Source organism: Equus caballus, chromosome 15 (assembly GCF_041296265.1).
Source record: "Equus caballus isolate H_3958 breed thoroughbred chromosome 15, TB-T2T, whole genome shotgun sequence".
NCBI classification, from domain to species: Eukaryota; Metazoa; Chordata; class Mammalia; order Perissodactyla; family Equidae; genus Equus; species Equus caballus.
In genome coordinates, this window is record NC_091698.1 from 58,291,834 (window position 1) to 58,309,938 (window position 18,105).

General features: G+C 33.5%; 1 protein-coding gene across 4 annotated transcripts in view; it reads left to right on the plus strand.

Annotated features, from left to right (window-relative positions):
• Positions 1 to 18,105, plus strand: part of FANCL (FA complementation group L) — a 78,691-nt gene that overhangs the window by 18,976 nt on the left and 41,610 nt on the right. For 3 of the 4 annotated variants that reach the window (XM_023619067.2, XM_070236334.1, XM_070236336.1), the window contains 2 exons: positions 2,629 to 2,729; positions 15,617 to 15,713. The exons of the other annotated variant lie outside the window; for it this stretch is intronic. In XM_023619067.2, coding sequence (XP_023474835.1) covers positions 2,629 to 2,729; positions 15,617 to 15,713 — 198 coding nt within the window. The remainder of the gene's footprint in view (positions 1 to 2,628; positions 2,730 to 15,616; positions 15,714 to 18,105) is intronic. 4 annotated transcript variants of the gene reach the window in all.

Genomic DNA, 18,105 nt, shown 5'->3' on the forward strand with positions numbered 1-18,105 from the left:
TTGTAAATTTTGTCAAAGTCCAAAATATAATAACCTTAAAAAAGGTAAGGTGAAGAAGTGAAGCATATTTTGGTTTACATACCCTCGACATTGGAAAAAAATTTTGAACAGTTTCTTTTATCTTTTTATCATAATTTTAATAAGCTATACAAATAGAAAGACTAAGGGAACCAGATAAAACTGTAAGTACCATGTCCCATTAAGCTCTTATTGCTGAAACTAACTTTATTAAATTGTAAGCACAGCTCTATTGGTCATTTGATTTTAAAGAAACACTCATTAGTTTAAAACTAAAATAAAATATTGAGATCGATCACAATATTGTATTTATTGTTACTGCATGTTTGAATAAAATAAGATCCCATTTTTAACTTTCTAAAGAAATTATGGACAGAGTTGGTGATGTTATTGCACATTTATGACAATGTACCTAAAAATGTAAGAGTTAGTCGTTTATTTGTTGTGTTGTATTGTCACTAATAGAGTTTCTGTAATAGAATCACTGATAAAAATGTTGAGTGGTGCCCAAATGAAGTCAGTAGTTATTGAACTTATTCAGGAAATTTTGTAAGTCTCCCACAGGGTTTCCTAGTAATAACTAAGATTTTGTATAGTAGTTCAGTATGTATTTAATAAATGAACATTTACCTATATGTTAAAAGAACCCTATGAGGTGGGTTATTTTATTCCTATTTTAGAGCTGAGTCACTGGGTGCCTAAGGCCTCAAAACTGGGAAATGCTAAAGTTAGGATCTAAAACTTCTGTTTGTAAGGCCTGTGTTCTTTCTCCTGGGTACCTTTGCTTCCTTCTCCATGAAGAATGCTTTGCTTCTCTGCCTTTGCCCTTTTTTCTAAGGTTCTAGAATAGGAGTAACTTGTCTGACCCAAGGTGTGGAAGGCAGAGTTTACAAATATCATAAATGTAGGATTAAAATGCATTTTTATTACTGTCCAAGTTTATTTTTACCTTCAATGTATGTGGATAGCAGTAATTAATATTTCTGAATAAAAATAGAAATTTCAAAAGAAATACTATGTAGCTGGTATATGCGTAAGTACAGGAACTATACTGACTTATTTTTTTAGTGACAGAGGATAATCTTAATAGTACAAATTTATTTTTGTGGACCATTGCACTATTTGCAGATAACATTAGATATTTCGTTTATAAAGAAAGCAGTATACTCCTTGTCTTCTAGGAGCTTATGTTCTAAATAAATCCAAATTGATGTTCTGGGCTTTACACTCTGCTTTCACAGTTATTATTATTTTAATCCTAAAGCAGATTTAGAACTGTATTAAAGTGGTCTCAGTTTATAGTCCTGACTTTGAGATACTATTTTGTAAAATCCATTCTTTCTAGTATTACCTCAATTTAATACTATCCTATCCTTGTTTTAAAAAATATAAGGACTAAGAGATTAAACATATACTTAAAGGAATAAAAATTTATACCTTTTATTAGGGTTATATTTACCAGAAGCATTTATAATTTTATACTTGTTCCCATCTGATTTTGTTATTTATTGTATCTGATTGTTTTAAAAGTTGTATTTACTTTTTATAATATCTTCTGATAATCCAGACCATATGAACATCTATGTAATTTGTAGATTTATTTTTACTTTCCAAGTAAGATATTTGTCTAGGTTTACAGCTTTGAAGTAATTGATAATTTTTAGCCTCAGCAATTCCAGCAATGTTTGTATTGCTTGTAAAAAATAAAATTTTAGTTTTGTTTAGGGGGAGCATAAACCATCTTAAAGATACCATAGGTGAGCCTAGCAGAGATAGGAACTATGGTCTAGCCAGATAGATGGCAGAACACTTACCTGGTCTGGGAGTAATACAGAATGTAAGTCACCAAAAGGCATTAGCAGGTAAGTATTTATTGTGATAATGAAGCCTTTTTGTTTGTAAGGATGTGATTCATAATGGTGTGTATACAAATATATAAGTCTAGGGAATGTATTTAGAGTTCAGGCTTTTGTTTAAAGGTACATGTTTCTTTCTATCAAATATTATATCCACAGGAGTAGAAAAAATAGTGAAGCCTTGAAGATGAGTTTTTTTTTTTTTAACTTTTTCCGTCTCTCATAGTCGTAGTAGTAGTCTAGGAGAATATTAAAGTCTTAAGTTTGAATGATAGAATAATTGACATTTTTACATGAACTTCAGTGCAGTCCTTTAACTTTTTCATGTCTCTTTTATTATGAGAAAGGGAATGATTCTGCTGGATTTTCTGTAAAAATAATTGACACTTTAGTTAGGCACAAAGAAGATGGCAAAATTGTGGTTTTTTCTTTTCTTTGAGGCAGGTTAGCTTTGAGCTCACAGTTGCCACCAATCCTCCTCTTTTTTGCTGAGAAAGATTGGTCCTGAGCTAACATCCATACCCATCTTCCTCTACTTTATATGTGGGACGCCTGCCACAGCATGGCTTGATAAGTGGTGCATAGGTCTGTGCCCGGGATCCGAATTGGTGAACCCTGGGCCGCCGAAGCAGAGCATGTGAAGTTAACTGCTGCACTGCTGGGCTGGCCTCACAAAAATTGTGTTTTGTAATCAGGTGCTAGCAATTCATCGCCTAGCATTGCACAGCTGATGCAAGTTTTTTCTTTTAAACAGGAAGTTGCTTTAAAGAATAAACAAGAGCTATATGCACTACCTCCTCCTCCCCAGTTCTACTCAAGCCTTATTGAAGAGATAGAAACTCTTGGTTGGGATAAGTATGTCTATTTTAAGATGTATTTTAGAAATGCTTTTACACATTTCAACTTAATATATTTGCAGTTTTAGCAATATATTTTATACCTGTTTTTAGTCAAAGTATTTCCTTGTAATTAGCGTATCTGATCTTTATTGTGGCTATGAATTAAAGAGATATTGTTAAAAAGCTGACCTGCAAGGTAAAACACTAAATTTAATTTGGAAAAAAATAAAATTTTTGTGTACACAGTAAGATGTTACCATATTTTCATTGAACGTATAATGTTATTTCTTTTTTCTTTTTTTAGCTTTATTGAGGTATAATTGACAAATAAAATTGTAATATATTTAAAGTGTACCATGTGATAATTTGATATATGTTTATATTATGCATGGATTCCTCCAATTGAGTTAATTAACATATCCATCATCTCACGTATTTGTCTTTTTTTTTTTCCCTGACATTTTTTGGGGTCAGTTTTCTTGTTGCTCTTATGGAGGGGAGAATTTTAGGAACTTTTGACTGCTATTTTCACTGACATCACCCAGTATATTTAGTTTTATATTGACCATCTTGCTGTATGTTTTCTGTCTCTCACCTGTTCTGTGTTTTTTCCTCTTCATCTGCCTTCGTTTGAATTAATCAATAATTTTATTATATTTTTCTTTCTATTAACTGGTTAGTTATACATTCTTTTACTATTCTTTTAGAAGTTACTTTAGAGATTAGAACATATATAGCACATAATATATGTTGTTACTTTTAGCAATTTCCTTATAATGCAAGGATCTCAACTCCTTAATACATTTTCTACCCCTTTCACCTGTTGTGTTATTGTTCTGAAGCATTTTAATTCTATATTTTAAAATGACAAACTTTATTGTTGTTTTTAAAGTCAATATTTTTATATATATGTATATACACATACACACAGTTGTTTCTCCTGGTGTTCTTCATTCTGTCCTACATTTCTATCCTTCTTTCTAGAATCATTTTCCTCCTGACTAAAGAATTCTCTTTAATATTTTTTCTTATTGAGATACAGTTGCCATATAGCATTATCTTAGTTTCAGCTGTATAACATAATGACTTGATATATGTATATATTGTGAAATGATCGCCACAGTAAGTCTTGTTAACACCCATCACCATACAGAGTTATATATTTTTTTTCTTGTGATGAGAACCTTTAAGATTTACTCCCTTAGCAACTTTCACATATATTACAATATTAACTATAGTTACCATGTTGTACGTTACATCCCCATGACTTACTTATTTTATAACTGCAAGTTTGTACCTTTTGACTCCCTTCACCCATTCCTCCTATCCCCCACCCTCCCTTTGGCAACTACCAGTCTGTCCTCTGTAGCTATGAGTTCAATTTTGTTTTTAGATTTCATGTATAAGTTAGCTTATACAGTATTTGTCGTTCTCTGTCTAGCTTATTTCACTTAGTGTAATGCTCTCAAGGTCCATCCATGTTGTCAGAAATGGCAGGATGTCCTTCTTTTTTATGACTGAGTAGTATTCTATTGTGAGTGTGTGTACGCATGTGTGTGTGTGTGTGTATGTATGTATATATACAGCACATTTTCTTTATCCATTCATCTGTCAGTGGACGCTTAGGTTGTTTCCATGTCTTGGCTGTCATAAATAATGCTGCAGTGAACATGTGGGTGCAGATACCTCTTGACGTTGTGATTTTGTTTCCTTCAGATATATACCCAGAATTGAAATTACTGGATCTATTTTTAAATATCTATTTTTAAATTTTGGCTGCTGTATTTTTAATTTTAGAGTGCAAACAGGTTTATAATTGCTGCATCTTCCTTGTAGATTTTCTCTTTTATTATTATTGTGTCTTTTCATCTCTAGTAATACCTCTTGCCTTAATGTCTACTTTGTTACTATTAGTATAACTACACTAGGTTTTCATGCTCTCTTGAAATTCTCCATCTTTCTATTTTCTTTCATAGTTATTTTAAAATAATTTTCAGCTAACTCCCATAATCTAGATCCCCTTGAGTCTGTTTTTATTATATTTTACTTTTTTTTTTTTTTAAATTCAGAGGAAATTTTTTTTTTTTTTAAGATTTTATTTTTTTCCTTTTTCTCCCCAAAGCCCCCTGGTACATAGTTGTATATTCTTCATTGTGGGTCCTTCTAGTTGTGGCATGTGGGATGCTGCCTCAGCGTGGTTTGATGAGCAGTGCCATGTCTGTGCCCAGGATTCGAACAAACGAAACAGTGGGCCACCTGCAGCGGAGCGCGCGAACTTAACCACTTGGCCACGGGGCCAGGCCCTATATTTTACTTTTTTTCTTGTGGTTTTGGTCATATATTCCTGGATCTTGGCATTCCTTGTATTTTATTTTAATAGATTTTATTTTTTTACAGCAATTTTAGGTGCACAGCAAAATTGAGAGGAGGGTAGAGATTTCCCATTTACTTTCTGCCCCCACATATGCATAGACTCCCCCATTGTCAGTATCTCTCACTGGAGTGATACATTTGTTACAATGATGAACTTGACATGTTGTTATCACCCTAAAACCATAATTTACTCTTGGTGATAATGCATTTTAGGGGTTTGGATAGATGTGTAACAGCATGTATTTGCCATTATAGTATCTTACAGAGTAGTTTCACTGACCTAGAAGTCCTCGATGTTCTACCTGTTCATCCCTCCCTCTCCCCTAACCCTTGGCAACCACTGATCTTTTTACTGTCTCCATATTTGTGACTTCTCCAGAGTGTCATATAGTTGGAATCATACATTATATAGACTTTTCAGATTGGCTTCTATTAGTAATATGTATTTAAATTTCCTTTCAGTCTCTTCAAGGCTTGTTAGTGCATTTATTTTTAGTGCTGAATAATAAATTTGTTGTCTGGATGTACCAGTTTATTTATCCATTCACCTACTGAAGGACATCTTGGTTGCTTCCAAGTTTTGGCAATTATGAATAAGGTTGCTATGAACATCTGTGTACAGGTTTTTGCGTGGACAGAAGTTTTCAACTCTGTTGCATAAATGTTAAGGCCTAGTATTTTTTTAACAGTAAAAAGAATAAAGGGTTTTTATTTTCATAATTGCATCAATAAAAAATTGAATATAGCAAAAAAAAAAAAAAGTAAAACCTTAAATCTCCTTGTCTCTGCTCAGTAAGATGGCTGACTGCTCTTTCTTTAAAAAAAACAAAAATGATACAAGGGGAGAAATGAGGAAACTGATCTAATTTAGAGGCATTCGAGTTTTTTCACTGCCTCTTGCTGGCTGTTTTTCACTGCTTGTCCTTGGCCATTCAAGCTGCAGTGTTTTGCCAAGTGTCTTTTGTCTCATGTTGGAAATTGTGTATATAAAAGTTTAGAGGCTCCAGATAATATTATTTTCTTCTGTAAAGGGTTTACTTTTCCTTTACTAGAAAAATAAGAGTGGGAGCAGGTTGCCATAACCTGATGGAGACTGGGCTGGTTCAGGATGTGTTTTAGTTTTTGTAGGGCTCAAGCTTTCTGTCATTGCTCCCTTCCCTCTCCCAAGCTGTAACCCTCCAGAGCTTTCAAGCAAGAGCCAGGTGTGTTCATTGGGATTTCTTTATTGATAGATCCTAAACTCTAAACTTTGTCTCTTTACAAGGCCAATTTGCCTCTCAATTAGAGCCTGGGGTCCGTTTTTGATAGTTCTCTATCTGCTTCTTATTTGCTTTGCTTTGCTTTTGAGGCAGCCCTCCAAAGGTTCCCACTAAGAGCTTGGGGATGTTCATTGGGACTTTTTCTCACTGGTGGATTCTAAATTCTAATTAATTTGTCCTCAGTATTATGAAGTTTCTAAATATTCTCCTTTGTTTTTCATTGGTTTTCTGCTTGGCTTTTTATTCTCATATCTCTTGCAATTTAAGGATTTATCAAAAGTTTTGATGGAAAATTGTCAGAATATTAGGCTAAGGTCTTTGGCCCTACCTTTCCAACAGACTCTGGCCCTTTAAGTCTGTTATTTTTCTTTATCCTCAAGAGATTGCCAAAAATGCTGCTGTGGGTTTTCTTTTTTTTCCCACTTTATAGTACCTTTCTGTCTGGGTGCTTTGCCCAGATCATCCTTCTCTTGCCCTGTGTCCAGAATTGGTAAATAACGCTGAGGAATAAACAGCTCCCGTGTTGGCTTACCTCTTCTCTGTTCCCGCTTCTTCAGGACCTTGATCCTTCAAGTCCTGGTTGGCTTAGCAGTTCTTTGATGCCTTTAAACATTTTTCTTTTCCCTTTCATCAGGCTACTCTAGTTGTTCTCAGTGGAAGTGTTGATTTGGAGCAAGCTACTCCATTTTAGCCAGAAATGGATGTTGCATAAATTTTAAATGTACTATTATGGTGGTGTGGAGGACTGGTTAATGTTTACTCATGAGATTAGGCTTTATTTGATAAGGCGCCATTCCTGAATAAGATTTGGGATAGATGGAACCTTTTTAATAAAGTTTAGCGTAACAATGGTCAGGAGACAGAGAAGATAAGTAATAAATTGAGATGCACTAGTAGCAAATCAGCTGAAGTTAAGGAAGATTTGTTTTGAGGCGTTGATGTCATAGACCTAGTCATTCTTTGGATGTAAGGTGATAGAATAGAGAAAAATCATTTTGACTTATTTTCAGTTGCTTAGATGTTTTGATCTTAGTATTTACAGGTTAGTTAAGGATGTAGGAAGGGTTTGGGAAGGGAAAAGGAAATGTTTTTCTAGTTTTATTTCTCTTATATTGATATAGTGAATTTGAGGCAGTTTTCTAAGTGGATGTGACGTATTTGAGAGAACTCCAGTAATGAAAATTAGTTGAAGCATTGAGAATGCAAATATGAGATTTTTGAATCATTCGTTCTTTTCCACCTATCTATTGTTTATTAAATGCCTATAATGTAAGGCAGTGAAGATACCTAGGCAAGACATATGATTCCTCATGGAACTTACATCTAGTGGAAGAGTCAGAATTTAAGTAGATGATCACAGTAGTACTTAATTTAACTGTGGTAAGTACTATATAGAGTATAATTACAGGATTTCTTGAGAGCCGTTAGCAATAAAATTATAAGAGAAATAGTGCAAGTATATAAAAATGTTTTATGGAATAAATGTTTTTAGAGATAAATATAAAGTGTAGACTTTTGCTTTGCATTATACACATTGTTCTGATGTGGGAGAAAAAGGAACAGTTCTATAACTTGGATAATAGATGAAAGCCAAAAGTAAGGATATGAGTGCCTCTGCTGTAGCATTTATCACACTATAAATATTTGTCTGCGCCTTAGACTGAGATTGTTACATATAGGAACTTCTATTGATGAAGTTTCTGTTGTATGACACTGACTGTGCTGTATAAATTATATAATTTATATAATTCTTATTTATTTTCAGAATAAATTTCAAGGTACATATTTTTATCCCCAACTTTGTATGTAAAATGAGTGTATATAGCCAAGGCTGGCTGTACAGCAGTGCTCAGGTTTCTGTGTGAGTGATGCTCCCTGGAGTTGTGGTATGGGGCAGCTCTGCTGTGGAGCATGTAATAAAATTCCCTCAGATACTCAGAGTTAGTCACACATTGAGGGTGAAAGCAGTGAAAACTATCTCATCATGGATAAAATTGGCCGTATGTAAAATTAACCCATCCTTAGAGATAGTTTTGAAATCTCTTGCTTAGATTTGTGAAAGATCACAGTTTTAATTATAGTGACTAGGATGCGTGATTGAATTAGAATGTAGCTGCTATAACCTAATAATTTGCTTCATAGTCTTGCAAATAAAGAATGGGTTAGCAGAATAGAAGTTGTCTGCATCGATTGTGAGAAACCAAAGAATATTTTGTCAGTATTATCCAACTCTGATGGAATAAGAAAATCTCCTATCAATTTGATTTTTGTGTCTTAATCCTTAAATCAGGTCTGATATACTTGACACTCTGATAATGTTGGGTTTCAGGACCCTCACAGCTAAAACAGACTGAACTGTGTTGTCCCTATACTAGAATTACTACCTTTTGAGGCCCTGCATGAGCAACTGGCTAACTTCTTAATTTAAAATATCTTTTAAAATGACAAACACAAAGATTTACATGACAAATTGATTTAAATGGATTTTCAGACTCTTAATGATTCTTTGACCATGTCAATATGTCTATACACTCTAAATAATAATCTTGTAGATTTGTTAGTATAATAGTAAAATCTGATAATAAAAGAAAAATATTTTTTTAAGGTAATGAAGACCTTACTGTATTTCTAAATTACATACTTGACATATCTAATCAACTCTATAGGATCAGGCATAAAAAATTGTTGGAAAAAAGGAAATATTTAAAAGATGATTGAATTCTTACCTTCTTTCCTTATATTCACATACCTTTTTAAAAAAAATGACATTGAGAATTAGTAGCTGACCTTAAGTTTGATTGCTATTGTAGTTTCCTTACTTGCTTCAAGTTCTATAAAACCGGCAAGTTATGCGAAGCGTAAGATGAAGATGGTATGACAGTTGTTGGTGATGTTGAGTGTTATACTGGCTCACAAAGGTGAGTGATACAAAAAGATGTCTTGATAGGTTTCTGTTAACTTCTGCTTGTGTTATTTTACAGAATGGAACATTAAAACAATAAGAATTAAACAGAGTCTTTGGGGTTTAACAGGATTTTCTGTTCCTTAGTAAGAATATCCCGGAGTTGAACGCACTCACTACTTTTGCTGTAAGCTGACCTAAAAGGTGGGCTGATCCACATCCCACTTTACCTAGGAGAGTCCTAATTTATGCCTTTTATCCTGGCTCCTTTCAGTCTTAGAACTGTCCCAGTTTGGAAGGAATGCATAATCATCTTATTTATAGGCTATCTTATGTTTATTTTAATAATCAAGTGGCCCTAGATAATTCAGGGGTTACGTGGTTCTGACGGGGGAAGTGATCTGATGGTTTTGTCCTTTTTAGACAGCATATTATTTACGGTGAGTAGAATTCAACTCTTTGGCCTTTTAAAATTTGTCTTGGGAAAGAGCTAACTGAATTTTACTAAATTTTTTTTGCTGCTGAAAGATTATCAATGTATGTTGTTACCATTATTTTGGTAATGGACTTAATCCATTGATAGTGATATTTTCCATAATTCTCAGTGTGTTTCAAAGAATTATGTAACATGTTGGAAGAAATGGAGATACTTGTTTATACTAAATTAATTCCAGTATTTAGACAAGGGTTTTAATTCTGGCTTATGAGCTGTGTGACCTTGGGCAGGTAACGAAACTCTCTGAGCCACATATTCGTCACTTTTCAAATGAAGCTAATGCTTAATAGTAAGGGTTAAAAAGAAACATACATTATGTGACTTAAATAATTCCATGTATAAAGTAGGTATACAGTTGTTAGACACTGGTTCACGGAAAAATGTCAGACTATATACAAGTTTTACAGCACTTAGTGTTACTTAATTATAACTAGTACTGTTAATTTTTGTGGTATAATGCATAAGAACATAGATGGTAATAAGTATGGTTTTCATTCTAAATTGCCTTTATAGAGTGCTTTCTCCTCATACATATATCCAAATCACTGAATAACTGCAAATTATCTAATAGTAAAAAATTATGTTTTTCTAAATTGGTGAAATATTTATAGTATCTAATTTAAACAGAATTTGCATTCCAGCTGTTAAAACATACATGTTCCTCTATTAATGTGAACCAGTCTGACAGCAGCTTCTCCATGTTCATGTAATAGTGTGTTGACACATAGGTAGAAGTATAAAACTTTCATATTCTTTATAAAAAAGCTTATTTGAAAAGCAAAGACTTACATGAAAAGGAGCAGCATGAGAGTTTCTAGAAAGGAAAAGTCCTTTTGGGCTACCAATAATTTAGGAAGTTGGGTATTGGGATAACCCTGGAAGGAATATAGAAGAACCTTAAAAGGAAGGGAATGGTGGAGGTAGGGTTGTAGTAATGGAAATGCGCAGTTCATTCTTGGACTTTGGAGTAGATCAGTTTCTCACATAAGAGGATTATTATCAAGGCCAGACTCAAGGGTGTTGATTGCTAGACTGGGGATTCTCTATATGCAGGTGATGGAGACTCATTGAATATTTTTGAGCAAGGCATTGATATGATTAAAAAAATCTTCTTAGGAAGATTAAGCTAGTCATGGAAGGCAGGATAGATTGGTACATAGAAGAGATGGGAAGTAAAGACACCAACTTATGGAGGTTGATTTTTGAAATCTAGGTGTGAAGTAGTTAGTCCTTAACCTTGAGAATGGTGGTAAAAATGGAAACTTTGGTGCTTTGTTGAAACATGCAGGTCTTCAATCTGCCTTTTGATGTTATTACTACATAAGTACATCTAGATATTTATAGAAAAGAAAAACTATATAACTTAATCTTTTTGTCAAAGTAAGTACAGTATTTCAAGAGATATAAAGCACATTCCTTCTGCTTCTCTCTTCTGATAGCATTCAGCTATTAGCAAGAACAACAAAAACCTCCCAGAAGCTTAACTGTTAATATCCTTTTCAAATGTTTAAAAACCTTAACTCTCAGGTTAAGTACGATTTTAGTTATTGCAAGCAGTAATTTCTAAAGAAATGCAGCAAATGATAAATACAAAGTTGTGCCAAAAGTATATTTTGTTTCCTTAGATTTTGTATTTGTTTTTATATTTTCTTGGTTAATTTTAAAATATGCCTAGCTTAGTAATAATACCTAAAGTCCTTCTAAATATAAAGTTTAAATGGGATTTCATAACTTTTCGAAAATTTGGGCTTTCCAATGATGAAAGTTTCCTAAGTTTACTTAAATGAATTATTCATATCTTATTTAAATAAGTAAAAATTATTTATTCCATATTGTCTAAGTTGAGATACCCAACTTAACACTAAAACAGAACATTTGAAACAGACATTTTTTAGAGAAACTGATTTTGATATTACTTGTAAAAGCTTATCTTTTTTTTCCCTTTGATATCTCTTCCATAGACCAAACACTTAAGATATTTTTTCCTGTCGTGAATAGATAGAAATATGTCCTATTATTTAGGGTATGGGTTAAGCTGCTGTTAGCAAAGAGAACCTCAAATCCTCAATGTTTCAAATAAGAGAAAAGTTTATTCATCTCTCGTTTAACAGTTTAGGGGTAGGCAGATGGTCAAGAGTGAGTTGGCGGCTCTGTTCTACAAGGTCATCCAATAACCCAAGTGTCTTTTGTTTGTCAGCCACCCACTGTGGCTGCATTGTTCAGTACAGTATCTACTAGCCACATGTGGTTATTGATATTTATATTTAAATTAACAAATTAAAAATTCAGTGTCCATACTAGCTATATTTTAGGAGGAAGGTCAGGGACCAAACCATTTTATTGAGGCTTTGGGAGAGGGCAGAAAGGGTGCATCCTCACCCCGGCCAGGATCTGCCCAGCTTCACAGTTGCCAAAAAGCCATACTAGCTACATTTTCAGTCTTCTGTGGCCTCATGTGGCCAGTGGCTGCTGTTTTGGACAGTTCGGATATAGAATACCTCCATGGTCCAGAAAGTTGTATTGGTCGGACCTGCACTAAGAGTAGTTCTTGTCTGCCTGGTCTTCGCTGACTCATGTTGGCCTGTCTAAGTTCTGGTCTACGGAGAATGAGAGGGGCAGGGGAGAGGGGAAGACACAGTTTTGTTATAAATGATCCAAAAGAGTCACATGTCACTTCTGCTTGCAGTCCATTGGCCAAAATTTAGTGATATGCTGATACCCAAGAGCAGGGGAAGAATTGCTAGCTGGATGGAGTATACTCTCCTGAAGCTTGGTTTAGTTGGGGGTGCTGTGGAGGCAAGGATCCCATTACTTAAAAGGAAGAAGGTGAGAATAAATACTAGAGGACTTTTGGCAATCTAGGTTACGTGTACTTGAGGTGTTAATAATCACAATAAGGTTTCTTCCTATCCCCAAATAAAGTAGACAAAAATCAACATGGGTAAAGTTTAATTTTAAATGACCATGCTGAGATTAAGCCGAAGTTATAAATGTTTTTTACAGTTTTATTTGAATTACTTTTTTTTTTTCCTTTTTGCTTGAGGAAGGTTAGCCCTGAGCTAACATCTGTGCCAGTCTTCCTCCACTTTGTTTATGGGACATCACCACAGCATGGCTGGTGAGTGAAGTAGGTCCGTGTCCAGGATCTGAACCCGTGAACCTGGGCTGCTGAAGTGGAGCATGTGGAACTTTAACCACTCAGCCACGGGGCCGGGCCCTGAATTACTTTTTAAAGTCTAACAAAATTAATCTTATGACTATTTTCACTGCAAGGCTGTATTTTGAGCATGACACTGTTTTTCTCTAACGTATTACCTTTCTGTCTTAAACTTTGTGGAAAGATGATAATGTTTTGTTTATGTGATTGCAAACAAAAGACTAGAACTTTTTATTTCTGTCTTATTTTATAGATGTTCAGTAATGATTTTGAACATTTTGATGATAAGCAGCAATGTGAAGTATGAAAAGTACTAGTTGGTGATTTAGTTGTTCCTTCTCTTGCCCCGCCCCTCCTTGCTCTCTCTCTCTCTCTCTGTGCATATGTGTGTATATATATATATAGGGCTTATAATGAAGAGCAGCAGCCCTTTTCCATACCATTTCCTATCCCCAGTTTTGTTCTTAGAGACAAATTCTCTGAACTGTTCATGTTTACAACTTCCATATTTCTAAAGAATATGCCTATATTCAATATTGCTTGATTTATCAGTTTTAGGAATTATATACTGATTAATTACTATAATAAAAAAGGATTTAGCACACATACTACTTTTCCTCTCTCTTCACTATTCTTTTATTCTTCTGTTAGCTTTAATATTTCTTAAACTCCTTTCATGTCTGTTCAGTTAAAGATGGTATCTCTTACTCTAAAGTTAGCAATTACAAATTTTAGTGTTCCTAATCTTCCCTTCTATCGTTCCCCTTTCTACTTCCCAATTTTTGTCATCTCTTCCTTTTAAATTGCAGTGGTCAAATATATTTACATTAGTTTCTGTAACTGTAAGTGTCTTTTAGCTTTGTCTGTTGCTAGATTCTAAAAACTGTAATTAGTAAGCAGTTTAATTTTTTATGACTACATAAATATTTCTCACTGAAAACTAATATTAGAGCAATTATAGTTTTTAACATAGCTTTATTGCATAATTTAGTTTAAAATTTCCTCTTCTCTTTTTTCTTGTATATTTTAAAAATTTCCTTAATTTCTCCCCATATGTAAGTCAGACCTTCTAGTCTACAGACCTTTTCTTTTGCCTCCTGTTTCCCTCCTGGAGCCTTCTTTCTCTCTCCTCTAATCTGTTTTGTCAGCCAGTGCTCTTCTACCCACTTACCATTTTTATAAAATTTGTTGAAAATTTGCTTTAGTTAATCTGTTCCTTCTTGTTCTTTTTGTAACTGTGGGTTTATGCATGCCTTTTTAAAATTCTTTTTTTTTGTTTTGGTAGAGAGAGGATATAAATGCATGTGCTCGTTTCAGCATCTTAAATCTGAAGTGTAAATGTTTTCAAAGAGTCAGATGCCTACATATCTGAACCTTAGAGTCATATTGGTAAAATGTGATAAAATCTCATGTTCTAAATTTTTTGAGATGTTTACAGATATAGCTGAAAGAAAATGATGATTAACTATATATATAAAATCATTGATATTTTTATGTATTCTTCTAGTGTAATTTTACTTTCATTTCTTTTCTAAGACTCTAGACTTTTTATAGATTCTGATAAAAGTTCTTCTGTTGATAAAGATTGTTTTGGTTTTACTTTTTATTCTATTATCGAAGAGATATATCTTCTTCAGCTTTAGATCTCTGTTTTTCATTACAGTGTTCCACAACTTTATTGCCCAGCATTTCTTGAAACTGACCCATTTTACCCTTATACCTGGCCAGTGACTAAATGGCATATGGTGATGTTAAAAAAATGTTTCCTAGGTTAGGAGGCTAATGTCAGCTCTGAACTCTAATGGGTCTTACCATCAGTCTGGTTGATAAGTTGTGCAGTGCTCTTAGGCTACTTTTTATCTTTACAAGAGAATAGTATTGTAAAAATGTCAAAAAATATCCACTTGCCCTGTTCACTAGTAAATATACTGCTGAATTTGAACCTTTTTGGCAGTAGCTTATGCTACCCAAGGGACCATATTTTTACAGAATGATATATTTCAAAGGGTGTATTGGTTTCCACTGTAGAAAATTCATGCATTTAGAACAACTTAAAGCCAAACAATTGTGCTTGTGCTATATGTTTAAAATATTAGTCATCTAGAATACATGCCCAGGTTAAGTGTCAGAAGCTGTATGTCTCACAAAAAGAAAATTTATTGTTAGGAGACCAGCCTGTACCTGTGCTTATACAGCATTTTCCTTAGAGGATCAATTTGAGTATATGAACTAATATCAGCCAGATTTTTGTGCAGTAACATTATTGATAATAACGGAAGTTCATTGAGGAGAAAAACAAATAAAGGAAGCATAAAAGTCTCATACTGTATGAAACTACAGAAATGGATCAAAGAGTTTGACAGGAAGTTTAATGTGTACAGAAGTGGAGGCTGACAGGAACATGCTGTGTGTGCCAAAGGTTCCAGTGATGGAAAACCGAAACATAGTGCTCACTGACCACAGCATGAGCCTTGACACACATTGTAAATAATCCAGAGATCTATGACTGCATTAAGCACTGGGCTGTATTAACGGCAGTAAATCTATAGCAGCGTAAAGGGCTGGCATGCGGAAATTCCTCTGATTAATTTTTGTAATGGATTAATAAGAATATAGCAAATATTTTCATTTCAAATCCTACCATCCTCCAACCTTCCCCTCCCCCCACTACTAGCCTCCCCAGTGTGATCATTTTTCATTCCCTTCTACTCACCAGACTTGTATATGTGGATACTAGCTTCAGTACCATCAAGTTAAAAGCCGAAGATGCTTCTGGTAGAGAGCATCTAATCACTCTCAAGTTGAAGGCAAAGGTATGTGCTTCATTAAACTGTTATTGTGGTCAGGAAATACTTTGTGAAGTGAACTCTGTGAGTGTTTTCAATATGAAGAAGTGCTAGTTGCTTTTAAAAAAATATATATGGTACTTTAAAAAATTTATTTTGGAAAGCCTCAAAGAATTTATTCACCAGGTTTCCAAAAGCCTAGATATAATTTCATGTCACTGTTTTTATTCAGATTTGATCAAAATATAGACTTCATAATAAAGAAATATTTCAAATAAGATTTGGCAGCCTTGAAGTACCGTAATGTTATTTTTGTAACATCCTATGCAGAAAAAAGTTGGAAGTTTCCACTTTCCCAAGTAAAGTTCTGCTGAAGAAGTCTTTTGTCCTCAACTCTTACTATGAATTACCTTTGTAGTTCTTATTTCTGACCCCTCTACAACACAGACACACATGTATGCATACTTTTTATTGTTTGTTTTGTCTGAATTTTGTTTTTCCTTCTGTATTTTAAGAATTTGCGAAGGTTATGCCTCTATTTATAAAGTTCTTACAGGCTAGTGATCTATAACTACTCATTAATTTTATCGGCACAAAATGTAGCTGTTTCATCTTTATTTTATAGTTCTAGATTGTGAATTTTGAGAAATATGTAGAATAAGGAAGTTCAGCATATTAATCTTAGTAATCTCTAAGTTTACTTAGTAATCTCTAAGGAAACATTAGAATTTGAGAAGACCAGGACATCTTCCTTTTTTTCATTGTTCTTTGGAGTTATCAATCAACTCTATTTCAGAAGATTGTAGTGATGAAAAGATCAATTGTGTTTGTCCTTTTTAAAAATGTGTCTGGCATTTAAGCTTTCCATGAGAGAAAATTAATATATAAAGCTGCACTGGGTGACACAGAAAAGTTGATATCTTATAGTGCCTCTGTATCAGACAAGTTGAGAAATGATTCATTCCCTCTTCTCACACACAGAATGTTTAGGTATAATTTTAAGACTTGTAAGTGATAAGTGTTGAGAAAAAATTAGTGGGATAGAGATTTTATTTGTGAAAGAAGTTACATGGATATTTTTGTTAAAATGAAAAATTTTCATTTTCCTTTTTAATTTTTAAAGGTGTGCTTTTTTTAAGATTGGGGAGAAATCTGCCTTTATCCTTCCAAAGGTCATACACTGCCAGTGGCAAGGATTCTGTCATTTCCTTCAAAGTTTTATTTGTTTATATTTTGTACATTGATAGAAGTTGCTTTGCTGCTATGAAGACCAAAATGAAAAATTTTAAATACATCCTGTCCTGATTCTGGATGTTTTTTTAAATAATAACTTCAGTTTTACAAACTTTTCTACTTACTAAGGAGATAATGCTTTGAGTCTACACTGCCTTATAACTACACCTACAAGATTTTATTATTAATTCCCATTAATGACGTTATTGGTAATACTGAGAGTGAGGATGTAACCACTAGTGTGGTCCATTCTGTCTGCTTTTTTGTATTCTTTTTCAAGGTAGATAAGGTGATACTTTTAATATTTCTTTGGAGAATATATGTTAATATATAATGCAAAATCTTAATCCAAACAAAATTTTAAAGGGTTGGGCTGATTTTTGTTAACCAACCTTAAAGCAGGCTCATTTTGTGAATACACAAACCTTTGTTTCTTTTATTTGACTTTTCCGATATATAGTAAAGAAATGCATTTATTTTATTTTTATTCTTGAATACATACTTTCCCACTTCTGCCACTCCCCCTCACTGTCTCCAAAAATCCACAAAAAAAACAATACCCATTTTGACTAGACACCTCCTGTTACAAGTAAATGTTAAATGAAGAAGAAATATAATAAGGGAGACAGTTGAGTTTTATTTTTATAGGTGTATTTTTATGCAATATTTACAATACACCCTGAACTGTGGGATGGAATTATTATCTTTTCTTTAAAAAAGAAGTAGCCCAGAGCTTCCTTTCTTGGCCAAGATCAGAACTACTTGAAAAACAAATCACAGATGTGTTTCAGAGGCTTGCCACTCTTTATCTGATGGCTGCTTTTGTAATTTGCTGCAATTTATGTGTATTCACTTGGTGGGGGCCTAACTGCTTAGATGGTCCAATAACTGAACTGGATAGGTTAAAATTTTCCTTAAACAATATACTTTAGAGTCTAAAAAATATTGTATGTGATAAAAATATGTACTTAATATTATAGAATAGTTGTATTCTTTTATAGTTATTCATTTGATTGAATTGTTTCAAGTGAGATTTGAAAAACTATATTTCAATTAAAAATAATTACTTTTCAATTAATAGTCTTTTATGTGGAGCTTTTGTTATTGTTGTCAATTAGACTTCTAAAGTAAAACTTTTGGCAATTAGTCTCTGATGGTTCTATATATGCCTATTCAACTTACTATT